The sequence below is a fragment of the Uranotaenia lowii genome, chromosome 3 (genome assembly GCF_029784155.1).
Source record: "Uranotaenia lowii strain MFRU-FL chromosome 3, ASM2978415v1, whole genome shotgun sequence".
In the NCBI taxonomy this organism is placed as follows: domain Eukaryota; kingdom Metazoa; phylum Arthropoda; class Insecta; order Diptera; family Culicidae; genus Uranotaenia; species Uranotaenia lowii.
Genome location: NC_073693.1, coordinates 9,735,294 through 9,750,631, shown reverse-complemented (window position 1 = coordinate 9,750,631; position 15,338 = coordinate 9,735,294). Strand labels below are relative to the sequence as shown.

At 41.1% G+C, this 15,338-nt stretch overlaps 1 protein-coding gene across 1 annotated transcript in view; it reads left to right on the top strand.

Annotated features, from left to right (window-relative positions):
• Positions 1 to 14,311, top strand: part of LOC129750924 (CYFIP-related Rac1 interactor B) — a 106,148-nt gene extending 91,837 nt beyond the window's left edge. The window contains exons 2-4 of the mRNA XM_055746125.1: positions 1,842 to 2,105; positions 2,171 to 2,433; positions 12,123 to 14,311. Coding sequence (XP_055602100.1) covers positions 1,842 to 2,105; positions 2,171 to 2,433; positions 12,123 to 12,387 — 792 coding nt within the window. The 3' untranslated portion in view covers positions 12,388 to 14,311. The remainder of the gene's footprint in view (positions 1 to 1,841; positions 2,106 to 2,170; positions 2,434 to 12,122) is intronic.
• Positions 14,312 to 15,338: the final 1,027 nt, after the last annotated feature.

Sequence of the window (15,338 nt, the reverse complement as noted above, 5' to 3'; positions counted from 1 at the left end):
TGCAAATCAGCGTGCGTTAGATAAAGATTGACACATTAAATGGATGAATATACAAAGGAGACTGCATCCAAATACGACCGTATTCCCTGCAAAGTGCTTCCATAGATTCCAAAAAGTTACCAGATACTCTGTGGTGGAGTCAAATATGTTGTATTTGTGACAAAGGAAGACAATCAGCTTAATTTGCTGTAACTTCGATTAAATTGAAGGTTTTAAGTAATTTCGAAGGTCAAGCTTCATAAAACAGAAAATATAATTTGAAATAGCTTTTTTTTGAAAAATAAAAATTAAAATTGATGAACTTCTTCATTGGATGCTATCTCAAAAATCACTTGACAGAACGTTATAAAAATTTGCATATTAATTTCCAATAATGCACTCAAAAATTATTCACAACACAAAGCGTTGCATTTTTCGCTCTAAATAAATCGTGTAAAGTTTTTTCAGTTCAAGTTAAACGGTTTCAAGAAATTGGTTTAATTGAAAAATGAACAGAAATATATTCAACTTTTTCTGTCTTCGTGATTTTTTATTATAAAATTTGAAGATGCTAAACCAAAGCAAACTTGAAACATCCTGTGGTAGTTCGTAGCTACAATTTTTGTCAATTTGTCAATTTTTCCAATTTTGTCATTGAAAAATAGGAACAAAGCAATATTGGAATAAAATATGAACCCTAATCCACATTATTTCAGGGAAGTGTTCGATAAAACAGTTACAAATTGATTGAATCCACCAAACTTGGAAAAAGCTCTCACATTATGATAGCATTATGCGAAATTGAAACACAAATACCAATTTAAAGACGCGAAAGACCTTGTTTAAAATGTTTATGCGTCACCAATTCGCATAAAAAACTACCAGTAACTTCTATACAGTTATAAATTTATCTCAAATTAGTAGCGCCACCAAGCGGTAAGGCTAATTATCTATCGTTAAATTTTTTAACATCATGTAATAATTGAAATTTGAGATAAATAATCTTAGTATCACCTGTAATTTGATTTTCACCTTTATTGGAAAACATAATTAAGGTAAAAATCACTTCTGAAACACGAACCATGCTCCTATCGCGAAAGAATAAAGCATGTTCTATAACATCAAACAGACCGCTTAACCATCGACATCGACATCGAAAATTTAATCGCATCACCGTGGATCAATCGGTTCTCGTTTGTCGTCACCTTTGACAACAAACGTCCCCCAGACCAGACTATAGACGCGTCCACAAAAGCGTCATCGTCGTCGCCGATAGTGTGGAACATCCGCTTTCGCTTCCGAAATTGTACAATACGATTATGGGGCATGGAATGGTTCCTCGTTCATAGATAGATTCAAGTAAATCCACAGGCTGCCTACCCAAAGTCTGGCTGTCCAAATACGATTCGCCGTACAATAAAACCTACACGCATTGACGACGACGACGATAAAAGACGATAGCAGCTAACAGCAGCAGCTTTTCGTATTTCTAAATATATGCAAACCGGGTAAAAAAGTTCCATCCATGCCTATCCTCTAATTGGACTTTTGTTGGGTGCGCGGGTGGATGGCTTTTTCTATTCTATCGAACTTTATCCCTTTTATGGGCCCGTTGCCTAAACTGGGGCCATGTTTTGGTAGAATTATTCCGGGGAACCCAAAGGGGAAATAAACACATATCTACACAGCTGCTATCAGCCATTCATATTAATAGATTAAAGCCAGCCACTCAACCGACGGATGATATGGTATCCGAAAACGGTAAATAGTAACAGGTCTTTTCCTTTTTTGTTCTAGAAACCAATATATTTTGTGCTCCATTTTTATTCACGATTTTTTTTTGTCTCTTTAATCTACCATAGGGTGCCGGTAAAGAAATCCGCGAAGCCATCGCCGACCCGTCGCCAGAATGCCAGGAAAAGGCGTGGAACATCGTGATACCTCTGGTGGAGAAGCTGAAACGGTGCTACGAACACTCGCTGGAGCTGGAACGGATAGTGCCGATGCTGCTGGGTCAGCTGGTCGGAGGACGCCTCAATCCCACCCAGCACCTCGAGACACAGCAAGCCCTCGTCAAACAGCTGGCCGAGATACTGGAGTTTGTGCTGAAATTTGACGAATACAAGGTATTATTCTTAGAAAAATCTTTGCCAAACATATAAAATTCTAATTCTACCATAAATTTTTTTAGATGAAAACACCCGCCATCCAGAATGATTTCAGTTACTACCGGAGAATAGCCAGTCGGCAGCGGCTAGATCAGACCAATGAGCTGATCGTGAGCACAGAGCTGGCGAATCGGATGTCACTGTTCTATGCCCACGCGACCCCGATGCTCAAGGTACTAAGCGAAGCGACCTCCAAATTCGTGCAGGACAACTCGGATAATGTGGACAACACGACGGAAACGCTCGGTACCATGGCCAAAGTGTGCCTCCGGATGCTGGAGAATCCGTGAGTATTGATAGTTTAAAGAATTCAGCTTAGGATAAGAATTGCCACAGCCTTGTCGAAGCCCTCCTCGTGATTAGATTAAACTCGACAAATTCACCCGATTTCCGCAAACAGCGCTGTGTTCCATCTATCGCAGCCTTCATCAGTCTGGTCACCTTTCTGAAAAAGCCGGATTTGGTCAGTCGTAGCCCGTCCCTCCATGAAGCCGGCCTGATGACTTCCCACGAATCTATTTGCTTGTAGTGTTAGGCGATGGAGTAGGATTCGAGACAATACTTTGTAGGTGGAATTTTCGATGGGGCACTTCTCTGGTAGCTGTTCTGTGTCCCAGATCAGTATCATCAACCGGTGCAGGCCAAATTGTCCGGGCCCATTTCGATGAGTTCAGCTGCGATGTCATCCTACTCAGCCGATTTGTTGCTATTCAGGTGGCGAATGGCTTCCTTAACTTCACTCATCGTTGGGAGTGGTTCCTCTTCGTCGTTGGCTACGCCGGCGATGTACCTTCCTCCACCGTCTCGGTCTCCTGCATATGCGCCGTTCAGGTGTTCATCGAAGTGCTGCTTCCACCTTTTTCAACCTTCCACCTCATTTCGGCACATTTCGGCTAGCGACACGAAGCCTTTGTGGGATGCGTTGAGCTTCTGGTAGAACTTTTGTATATCCTGGGACGATGCAGCTGCTCCAGCTCTTCCTCCTCCAGGCGGTTCTTTTGCTCCTAGAAGATTCAGACTCGCTGTCTCTTACACTGTAGATGATTTTTCACGGTAACGATGGCTGTATTGATGGTATTCCAAACCAACAGTCCTCGAAAGAGGCTTCGACAGCCGGCAGCGCTCCTTCGCGCGATTGCGCCATTAAGTTGCTTCAGTTGTGACTCGTGCGATATTTATCCGAGGTGGATGTCGGTTTCAAATGTTTTTCAGTTTTGGGCACATAACCATCACCTGGATAGTGATGTCCGAGAAACGCCGGCTGTCTATCAAAACATAATAGTTCTGTGATTGCGTTTGGTTCGATGCTCTCCAGGTGTACTTGTGTGGGAGGCCATTCGTTTGGAGGCGGTAAAACTGTTGAAGCAGCATTTGGGCAATGGAAAGGAGAGACTTTACTACTTGAGGGTAGAAACTGGAATACCTTATTTAACTAATTTCACTACCTTATATACTAAACAGTTTCTATGGTTACATAGAATACTTATGTGTATGCTATTATTTGTCCCATCGATTGCTTCGATTGGACCAATCTCAACACTCCTCCTCAACATACACATTCGCAGTCTTTTAACTGCCTTCGGCGGCTCCTCCTGAAGATGGGGCTACTTCTCTTAAATGCACGCACCAGAACACGCTTTCGCCCCTGTTGGAACTTGATGACCTTCTATGGCTCCAGTTCTACGACCTCCACCGGGATCTTGCACGACGACTTTCCAATGGCTCTGGCCCGACAACCTTCCATGGCTCTGGTCTCAGCGCTCTTCCTGTGTCCCGAAGCTTTCTCCTTCGCCTCGATACCTTTCCTGAGGCCTGCGCCTCCCAGTGGTTCCAGTCCGACGACCTTCACTTGGCTTTCCGGTCCGACGACCTTCTATAGCTCCTGACCCGACGCTCACCACCTGGTTCCTGACTTGACGACGTTCTATGGCTTCATGACGTTCATGGTTTCCAGTTCGACGACCTACCAGTGGCTCTGGCCCGACGACCTTGTGTAGTTCCGCCTCGACGCTCTTCTATTGGCCCGACGCCTCACCAATGGCACGACGACCTTCCTCTGGCTCCCGGCTCGCCGACCTTCTTATGGATTCCGGTCAGCACGCAATGGATTCAGCCCAACGACCTTCCTTGGCACCTGTCCGACGACCACCGTTTTCCTGGCTTGTCAACCTCCACCTGGCCTAACGGTCCGACGACCTTGTCGCCATGACGAATGTCGCAATGAATCAGCACTGGCTCCTCCTCGAAAATCTGCGACCGCAAGTTCGTCCACCACATGGCCTTTTGTATGGTTCGAGACAGAGCCATGTACTCCGCCTCACAAGATGACAGGGCGACAGTCGGCTGCTTCTTGACGTTCCACGAAATGGCTCCTCCCTGCATCGTGAACACGTAGCCAGTCATCGACCTTCGGTTGTCCGGATACTAATTTCGCTACCTTATATACTAAACAGTTTATATGGTTACATAGAATACTTGTTTATTAATTATGTGTATGTTGTTATTTGTCCCATCGATTGCTTCGATTGGAAAATTCTCAACAAAAACCTTTAGTCTGAGGCAGGTTTCGTTGGTGACCTGGTGCGCGCTGAAACTTCCAATGGTTGGTTTAAATTTCTTCCATTGACTGGGCATCAGAGCTGCTGAGAACCGTCATCGTTATAAAACGTTAAACTATGACTGCAACGACTTTTGAACCCTCTCATTTATTTGACAGTTCATAAATGGTCCTTCTTCATTCTCAACACAATGTGAGTGAAGAGCTTCTACATCCAAAAGACGAAGAAATGTAGACGGCAGTTGTTGTATCGAGTCGTCCGCGTCCGTACAATGAATGCCGTTCTTAATATGAATTCTCCACCGTTTGCTTCCCAGAATTCTTTCAAAAATCCAGTGCTATCGTATGCCACGGAGAACTAGGTAATTTACTACGCTGTAAAGGCTTCGGAGTTTCTGGTGCACCTACCAATGTGTACATCCCTTGCAGCGTTTTACAAACTTCTCTATCTGCGCGTCCATCTTGGCCACCAAGCATGAGATCGAAGATGATTCTTCATCATTGTGATCCCTGGATGACCTGCGTGGACAGAGTCAAGAGTGCTTTATCCCGAAGAGAAAGTGTAACAATTATGCGATCACCCCTTACAAGGACGCCTTTAATTTCACAGAGCTCATTAGCAATCACACGCTAATTGAGCGGCAGATTTTGATCCTCTCTTTTTTCTAGCAGTTCCAGAACTTCCCGAATCTCTGAGTCTGCCTTGCTGGCTTCTACTGTATCTTGTCATACTAAAGCAGAAGTGTTAGCTGCTTGTGTGCTCTCGTGAACTAATATTTCTTCTGATAGGTCAAATGGAACCTCTTGAATTGACAAACGCGACAAGATATCTGCCACATTCTTTTTCCCTGACATGAATACTTCTTTGTAGTCAAAGGCCTGGAGGAGCAATGTCCGTCTCTCTATACGCGCACATGGTTCTGAATGCTGGGTAAACAGGAAACTGAGAGCTTTACAGTTTTCCCCAGCAGATAATATTGGAAGCGCTCCACGCCACATAAAATGGCTAGAGCCTCCTTCTCCATTTGGCAAAATCGCCGTTCTGTGTCAGTCAGAGCTTTAGAGGCAAAACGGATCACAAGGTGATTACCAACATCATCAATCTGAATCAAAATAGCCCCTAAACCGTGTGGTCTGGCGTCAGTAATTATTGCTGTCTTATCTTCAACTCGATAAAATTCCAGATTCTCAAGTCGGCCCATAGCATCTTTGATAGCGTTAAATAACTGTACTTGCTCTGCAGTCTATTTAAATTTCTTATCTTTATGTAGCAGCTTCGTAACGGTTCTGCTGCAGTAGCTAGCATCGATACAAACTTTGAAAGATAATTTGCAAGGCTTCAGGCTCCACCTATTCGCCAGAGCGAACTTTATAGATTCCCTTCGGGCCCGAGGAAAACCACCCGACGTTCCAGTGAGGGATGTATTAGGTATGATGGACTTGGACTATATGTTCGAGATATACCTTTTCCTAAAAGCTATCGATCTTCGACTATAATTCTCTTTATTTTCATATTTCCCTTTCTATCTTTCTTTTTCTTCAAAAAAAAAAAAAGTGAACTAGATCTAAGTACACAATTGTAATCAAACAAAACGAGTTTGGCTCCTTAAAGCCTAAAGGTATGAGCCGTTTCAAATAAATAATTTACAAAAAAAAAAAAAGGCTTCAGGCCTACGCAATTCTGTTTCGCATTGAAGTTCCCGAAAAGATTGAATAGCTTGAACATTACTCTTCACCGGCATTAGTCCATTTCCAGTTATCTTGTGCCCCAAGAAGTCTAACTCTGTAACACGCAACTGACATTTCTTCCAGTTAAGTTCAATAACTCGATTTTTCAATCGAGTAAGAACCTGCAAAGCAAATGAAACAACAACTACCATTGTTGCATTAAAAGAGTGGCTAAACATCAAACAAGTATTTTTTTTTATTAGAAATCATAATTTATTTCAAAAATTATTCTTCACTTATTTCGTCCATAACAAATAAACCCATTACCTGATCCAGGCGTTCATAAAGCTCCTTAGGTTCATTTCTTCAACGAGCACGTCATCAGGATACCAGGATACCCCATCGAAACCACGCAAAGTATCGTCCATCGCTTTCTGAAAAAGCTCCGGAGCAGTGATCAATCCAAATGGCAATCGTTTGAAACGATATAGTCCTCGCCGTGTCATGAAGCTAGCCGCGTCTCTGGAATCTTCTTCTTACTCAATCTGTAAGAATGCTTCCTTGATATCGAGTTTACTCCACAATCTGCCACGTCCCGGTTCTACCAAGTAGTCATCCACTGATGGCATTGGATGATGTTCTCTCAAAACGGCTTCATTGACTCTCCGCAAATCGAGGCATAGTCGCGGTTCCCCGTATGATTTTCCAATCACCCAGGTTGGGGAAACCCAGTTCATTTTACTTCAATATTGTCGCATTTGAGTTACTTTTCGAGTTTTATGTCTTATCACCCAGTAGGCACTGTTGCCCTCCTTCAACTTCGAAAGACTCTGCCCTAATGCGTTGATCTCCAATTGCAGGTACGCAAGATCCGATGAAAATACGTCTATCTGCTCGCTTCTCATCTTCTGCCACATCTCTTATAAGTTCGTCACTGATCAGATTGGCATCGGCACTAGAGTCGACCAGCATTTCCACAGGAACTCCTCCTATCACCCACGCAATAACATTAGATTCGTTACCCGAAGAAAAAGGCATGATACACCTTGGTGCTTCATGGACCTTCCTTTGGTATTTCGGTTGAGTTCGAGGAGTCTAGAACCGTCTGAACAGTTTTCGCCATTACTCTCTGGAAAAATCTTCCAGATTTCTGCCTCATTCAGCGAAACTCCAGCAGTTTCCGCCAATGCAGAGCCCCTTTTCCTTCTCATTTATCATTTTTTTCCGTTCGAGGTACTCAAGTCACAACATCACTTTTTTCCCAAATCACATCTTCCTCTCATTTCTTTTTATCGCCATTTGCCAAGTTTTCACTTCATAGCGCCGATGTGGTCTAGTGGATAGGCTGGCGCGGGTCTGGTTTTGGTATGCCAGGCGTACTGGGTTCGATTCCCGGTATTGGCAAGAAAAACTTTTGGGTTCGAATCCCAAAAGTTGCCGACAGGTAAGATGCGTTTTCTCATATAACTGACTATATAATAAGAATGTTCAATCAGTTGCCAGCTGGTCAGGTATATACACGGATGCCGGAATACCTGTAAGTAAACTAGCCCACCTGATTGACTCGTTCTTCCAAAATACACCAACATCAACACGATACATTCACTCCATAACAGTTCATACGAAGCCATGGGGTCCGGGTATGGTGTACGCGTTGCATTGGAGATTTGTCGAACCTAATAATCTAAGAATGCATGTGAGCACATACTTAGGCAGAAACTGCGGTGAATCCGTGCACCCATGGTGGATAAACAACATACATACATACATATTTGCCAAGTTTTCACTTCATTCCACTGGGTAACTTACCATTTTGTCTTTAGAAAAGCTTTCAATTTCAAATTAAAAAACCTCATCGCCAGGTTGTTGTATCGAGTCGTCGGTGTCCGCCGCGTGTCCGTTTGTCAAACTGTCTTCCAGTCTAGTTCCATAAAGTCTGCTTCATTTAATATTGGAACACAAACAATTGCGTGTAGTTCAGTCATTTATTAACGAATTCATAATTTGTTTTTCATACAAATGTAGCATTTTCTTTACTCTTTCATAAAAAAAATTATTCATTGCTGTTTCGAAGAAATTCTCGTACTTTTCCCGTAATACGGCACATTAGGCGGCGCACACCCTTTTCGTCCACCGTTTTGGCGATTTGATTCCACCAGTTCTTCATTTGAGTCATGTTCCTAACAAGTTTTCCCTTTGCCTTAAGCCTCCGCTTCGTGATTGCCCAGTATTTCTCTATCGGCCGGAACTGGAGGCAGTTTGGGAGGTTGAGGTCCTTCGGTATTACGCTGACCCCGTTCGTTGCGTACCATTCCATAACCGTTTTGCTGTAATGGCAGCTTGCGAGGTCCGGCCAAAACATTACTGGACGGTCGTGGGCACGAATAAACGGCAGAATCCGTTTCTGTAGGCACTCTTTTTTGTAGACTTCTGATGTCATTGTCTTGTCAGTGAGAAAGACTTTGGTTTTCTGTCCACAACTGCATATCCCCTGCCAAATCATGTACTTGCGGGCGAATTTATCCGCAAACACGAACTTAAATTTTGCAGGTACATCCCCCCGAGCCGTCGCCAAATAAAATTTTTGACCTGGGATTTGCCCAAAGTCCGCCTTCACGTAGGTCTCATCGTCCATCAGAATACATCCGTCGAACTTGGTCAGCACTTGGTCGTACAGCTTTCGAGCACGGATTCTGGCCACATTGTTCTGCTTCAGCGTCCGATTTGGCTGTTTGCTGGCTCGGAATGACCTTATTCCTTCCTGGAGACGAATTCGTCGCACCGTACTGTGAGCGGCCTGGAACTTATTGGCCAAATCGCGGTCTGAAAGATTGGGATTCCTCTTGACGGCCTTGATGACTTTCCCACGCAGTTTCCGGTCGACAGTTCCATTCCGACGCTTCGAATGCGTCTTCCGAGCCGTCGTCAATGTTTCCTTGTACTGCTTGATAACACGCCATACGGTATTTCTGGGCATTTTAAGCTGTTTAGCTAGCTTCGATGCCGACAACAATGGATTTTCAAGAAAACTGTGCACAATTTGATCTCTCCGTTCGGCTTCCATGGCGGTTGTTTACAAAATGCTATCGTTTGGTGTTATGACAAAAATACATGGTGAAAGGTAATGAATTTCCCGACACGTGGGTGAAAAAAGTTTCCAAATCCGTCCACTAGGAGCGCCACAATGAGCAAAAGAATTTGTTCCAATATTAAATGAAGCAGACTTTATTCTACATCGTTGGATGCAAGGTTGCCAAATATCATTGAAGAAACATGTATGGTGTAAATGCAATATACTACAGACTACAGCAGTCGTGTTCTTCGGATGAAAAAAAGTCATGTCTGTGAAAAAAGGCGCCCGGACCAACCCCCTGGCAACTTGACGTTTCCCATACAAATCGCGTGTGCCAGTTTTTTCTGGTTCTCTGGTTCTGTCAAATCGAAAATCGAGCTAATTAACATGTCGGAAGGACGCATCTTGAAATATGTTTTCTGTAACTGATTCAATAACTAAAAAATGTTTTGAATTTGGAACTTTTTGCTATGTTTTATGTGAAGTGAATCTGTTTTCAAAAGTTTAGTCCAAGAAAACAAGTAGAGCGTTAATTTGTGTGTCCTACATAAGGTATAAAAGTTCTGGACTACTTCAAATAATTTACTGATATCCGGCAGTTCTTGGGACAAGTTTACCTTCCATTGAAACTGTTGAACACACTCAAGCACAATAAATGTAAAATACAACATTACCGCATCAATCATTAAGTGATTGCCATAAGCTGCGATGCATATGAAAATTTTAAAATGACAAAAAAATCACATTATAGCAGAGCTATTCCCATTTTATAGAAAAACTGTTCCTACACAATATAAAAATCGGTAGAATATTGAATAAGATTAACAATTTCGGTTAAAACTTTTTTTAATTCATTCGAAAGTTATGAATTCGCCTGATTCGTACCACATTTAATAGTGTGCCCTTTTCATATGCATGACTCGAAAAGTATGTAAACGAGCGGCACACACGCGACATCTGCGATTTTGAAACAGACACACGAAACTCGACCAAACTGTCAAGTTGCCAGGGGGTTGGCCCGGACCAGGGTGAGTCAGTAGGGTGGGTGCATATTGAGGAAAAGTAGGCAAGGGGTACCAAAAGTTTCTCATTGGTGGGAGGTGGAGACGGAGCGTTTTTTGACAGCGAATTGTTCGTCTACCATGCCTACGATTACGATTGCCTGTCACAAGATGGACGATTCCGTGCATTCTTATAAGAACACACCTGAAGCTTTACCCGCCTTGGCCCGGACTCAGTACTACTCGCTAACTTTCAGCTACTCAGTTCAGAGTGACGGCTACTCAGTTGTCGCCAAAACCGCACTTACTCAGTTCTGACTAAACGGCCTTTACTCAGATCTGACTAACTGCCCTTTTCGCGACTTCTGAGTCGGGGTTACTCAGAATGCGCGAATGATTTCGGAGCGGTTTTATGACCGAATTTTTTATGCTGGAAAAGTAAAAACCTGTATGATTGTTGGAAAGAATGATGGATTTGTTGATTCAATAGAAAACAAGTCAACATATTGCACATTAATCTTTATTAAAAAAAAATCGTTATGTTCAACCATTTCATTTTTTGCCCCGACGGATGTTTCATGATGCACCTCGGATTCGTAAAGAAATCATCGTAATCCCTGTAAATAATTAAAATCGCGTTATTATTATTAGATTATAGTTAAAAATGTACACTTACCATATCAATTTCCCAATTGTTTGTTATCGAAAACAAACGCAAAGTCGACTGCCTCGCACAAACTGATCCAACTTTACTCAGTTGTCGCCTACAAGCACTCAAATTCGCTGAGTGCCAATTTTCGAGACGTCTGAGTAGCCGTTACTCGGAAAAACTGAGTCGTTTTAGATCAAGCAACGGCTGCGCCATAGAAAAGGCGATGTCTGAGTAAAATGGTGTCGGGCTCTGAGTATTTCAAAATTAGCGAGTATACAATTTGTAAAAACAGCTTCACCATCGATACATTCTTGTTACCCTCTACTGGTTTGAAATTTTCCCCTTCATGAGTCTTGAAGCCTCTCGTGAGGAAACCAAACGCTGATAAGTTGAGAGATAAATGTGGTACATAGGCGCGATGTTCCTATTTTTGTAGTTTCTAAACCTCTAGCGTTGGGTATGATCGTCTCGAGATCCTCAAGCGTTTATGAACTATACTATTTGGGAATTTTCAATCAACTGTTCGAGAATTTAAATAATGTTTCATCAAGAGAGTAACAACAGGAATAATTGCAGACATCTGTGCCAAATTAGTGTTGTTGTTGTTTAATTGTCCGGAGATCCATCCCGGTAATTTCTTAAGCCTGTCAAGATGAAATTTTGGGTATAACACATTGTGTCAGAGTCGTCAGAGTATTCAATTATGAGCTGAACTAAATTGACTAATTTATCCGCTTGAGATCGATAGGAATTCTTCCAGATGTTGAGTCACTTTTCTTGTTTTCTTCCCTCTAGTTGTAGGTGTCAGTTTGTATTCTAGTTTCCTTCTCCGTTAAGAAAATTTTCTTTTATAAATAGGGACAGTCGTGTTAATAACGATGAATTGTATCTATACCTTGCCTTTCTATTACCCATCAAAAGGCAAGGTATAAGATATTTACAATTTAGTATCGAGTATCAAACTCTGAAATACGTGCTTTACACGTTATTATCAACTAACGTTTAACCTTTTCCTTGTTAACAGCAAACTACTGGCCCAGATCGAGCGCGAGGAAACCCACCTGCTGCTGCTGAGGGTGATGGTAGGCCTAGTGATCCTGTACGATCATGTCCACCCGGTCGGAGCCTTTGCCCGGGGAGCCCACGTAGACGTCAAGGGATGCGTACGGTTACTTCAAGCTCAACCCGCCGTCAAAGCCGAACCCCTGCTCAATGCTCTCCGGTACACAACGAAACATCTCAACGAAGACAACACCCCGAAGAACATCCGGAATCTGCTGGCGGCATAAGCTGGATGTGGATCGTCCGTTCGTCTTCGTTCGTTCTTTACTTTTATGATTGCGAACTGTGTAATGTCAATTTAGTGATTTTAGTTTTTAAGGTCGTATTTACCTTTATTTGCCGTTTTCTGATTGCGATCATTACGGTAAGGTTTTTTTGAGTTTAGTTTTTCGTTACTCTTTTTATATCTAGCCGACAATTAACTTAAAAATTACAACCATAAAATAATATATTTTTCAAGGTTGCCTAAATTTACGATTTAGGCGACGAACAAAATGCGTTAAGGTGAGTTATGTAAGAACAAAAAAAAATCGAACGTATAGTTGAAATTTAATTTAAATTAAGCTTAGAGAAAACGAATAAACTTTAATCTGTGCGGAATAGAAGAAATATTTTCTTTTCTTTGTTTTCGTAGTTAAAAATATTTAAACTAAATTTATTCAATTATCAAACAAATTTAACTATAGTAGCTAAAAAAACGCGCAATCGTTAAACACAAATGATACAATAAAACATTTTACTAAATCAACCAAAAAAAGTGACAGAGAAGGCAGAAAAAACCTAACATGTAAATCAAAACATGAAACTAAAAGGAAAGAAATAATCCATACTAAGTTCGATTGAAGCAGAATAGATTGTAAGGGGCAAGTAAAAAAAACCTATCATACTTTTGTCATCACAAATTGTTATCGCCTATAATATATTCGAGATCGAGATAAACGTCACTATTCGAAGCGCTAATTGCATGTTGTATAGAACAAATATTTTGAGATTATGTTCGTAAACGAGTTTTCTCATCATCACTCTATTCGAAACCGAAACGGACGCACATGGCAAACAAAACTAACTTGTTTGATCGAACAACAATTGCTTTAAATTATATGGGTTTTGACTGATCACGTTTTTGTCTCAAAAATAATACAACAAGAACAAAGAAAGATTACCAAATGTGTTCCTCTATACACGGCAGATTGAGCAACTCAGTTTAAGATTACAAATCAAAATCAAATTAAACCAAACACTGTCATTTGAAAACAAAAAACGAATCCTACACACTTTTGCTTCTGAGTAGTCACACCGATTTATCAAAAAAGTAATTAATTAAAAGTATAAAAGAACTGCATTAGATTTGCCCCCATATTTCCGATTGTTTCTGAAATGAAAGCGACTATACATAGTCTGTAAATCTTACCAGTGATAAAATGGTACAATCGAAAGTTGACTTGCTTTCGCGCCGGTTCAATTTTTCCATTGTATTCTCTAAATGGAACTATATATTCTTCTTACCTACTACTTATCGATAAGAGCTATAAAGTTAGCAAAAGCTGAGCGATTCAGGCGAATCGGGTAACAAAAAAAAAAAAAAAACACGGAATGGTTAACAGTTTTGTAAGAGGATGCGAGCGTTTTTTTCTGTCTCTATAAACGGATAAAAGGTTCAGCATAGGCATTTAAACACTATCAAAAGTCCTGTTTAGAATTCTAAGATCAAATCGAACATTTATACACAACACGCAAAACCAGTCAGATCAGGTCTAGGCACTTGCGCACTCTAGTAATCTAGGAACATGCTGAACAAAATCACTCACCAAAAAAATAGCACTTGAATATGTTGACTCAAGAAGAAAACGAACAATATCTATAGACAACTGCACAGAAGAAAGATGAAGATAAAAATCAGAACTAGACGTAGTATTCATATGCAACATTGCGTGAAAATCATTTAAATATGAAGTTTTCAGCCAAAGCTGAACCGAAAGAGAGCGTAGGGTATGATTTTGTGGACACAAACCGAAACATACAAAGAAAAAAAAATAATCAAGAAACAAGTAACAGAGCGAGCTGGGGAACGTCGTTAAAAGTGAATATACGGTTTATGAAATACCAAAGTCGAGAATAAAATTCAAACAAGTGATGTAAAAGTCTATAGAAGATGCGTTGTTTTGCTCTTTTGTTCTGAGATATCACCGTTGTCCAAAATGTACTTACACACAAAACTTTCGGGGCTCCACTTAGCAAAATTTCGCTGTTACTTCCCGTTAGCAAAAATATTTTTTTACTGATGAGTTAGCAAAAAGCTAAATTTACTTGATTTTAGTAATAAAAAAGGTCATTTTACTTGATTTTAGTAAAACGAAGGTTTTTCAGCCGCTTTGTTCACAGACACCAGCCGCCGCGCCAGTAGGGAGAAAAATAAAAAGCTGTCGCGATTAAGTGCGGTTCCGGATGTTCGTTGCTGATAATTCTTGTGGTGGCAAACTCCACAACGAAATGGTAGCTGAATCGACACCGGATGCTTACAGGGTAAGGTCTGATCTTAAAGTGTTCAGATTCTATAATTTCTCAATTTCTAATTTGTGTGTTTGTTTTTTTTTTCTACCAGGATAAAACTGCAACATGAAGCGCGCCACAGGCCGGTAATGAAGAAGGACCACAACTGGAAATTCAACAAGCTGCATCCGGCAAACACCCCGGTGCTTTCTTTGTCGAAGGTGGCATGGCATTTCGCTCGCCAGTAGGTGCGTTCCCTGAATAGGAAAAGTGTGAAAAAAACATAAAAAATGTGAAAAATAAATTATAAGTGAATGAAATTTGTGTATTTTATTCAATATTCAAACATTCCCCTGATTCTCCAGAGAAAAAATAGAGAAACATGAAATTACGGATCCGGGCAATCATTTTCTCCGGTTTTTGCTAGAAATTTGAGTAAAAACTGCGGCGGCTAACTTTTGTACTCGTTTGCTAAAATTTTAGTTAAAAAATATTGCTAAATTTATTGCTAAGTTTCTAGCTGGTCAAATTTGAGCAAAATTTTGCTAAATTCCGGCCTCGAAAATTTTGTGTGTAAGCTTAAAATGTGCAAACTCATATACTTACTTATTATAAGATTGATCGTGAGTGTGATTTCTTAACCCTAGTCCACACTAGGCAACATGATCTGCGATTTTTGTTATGAGAC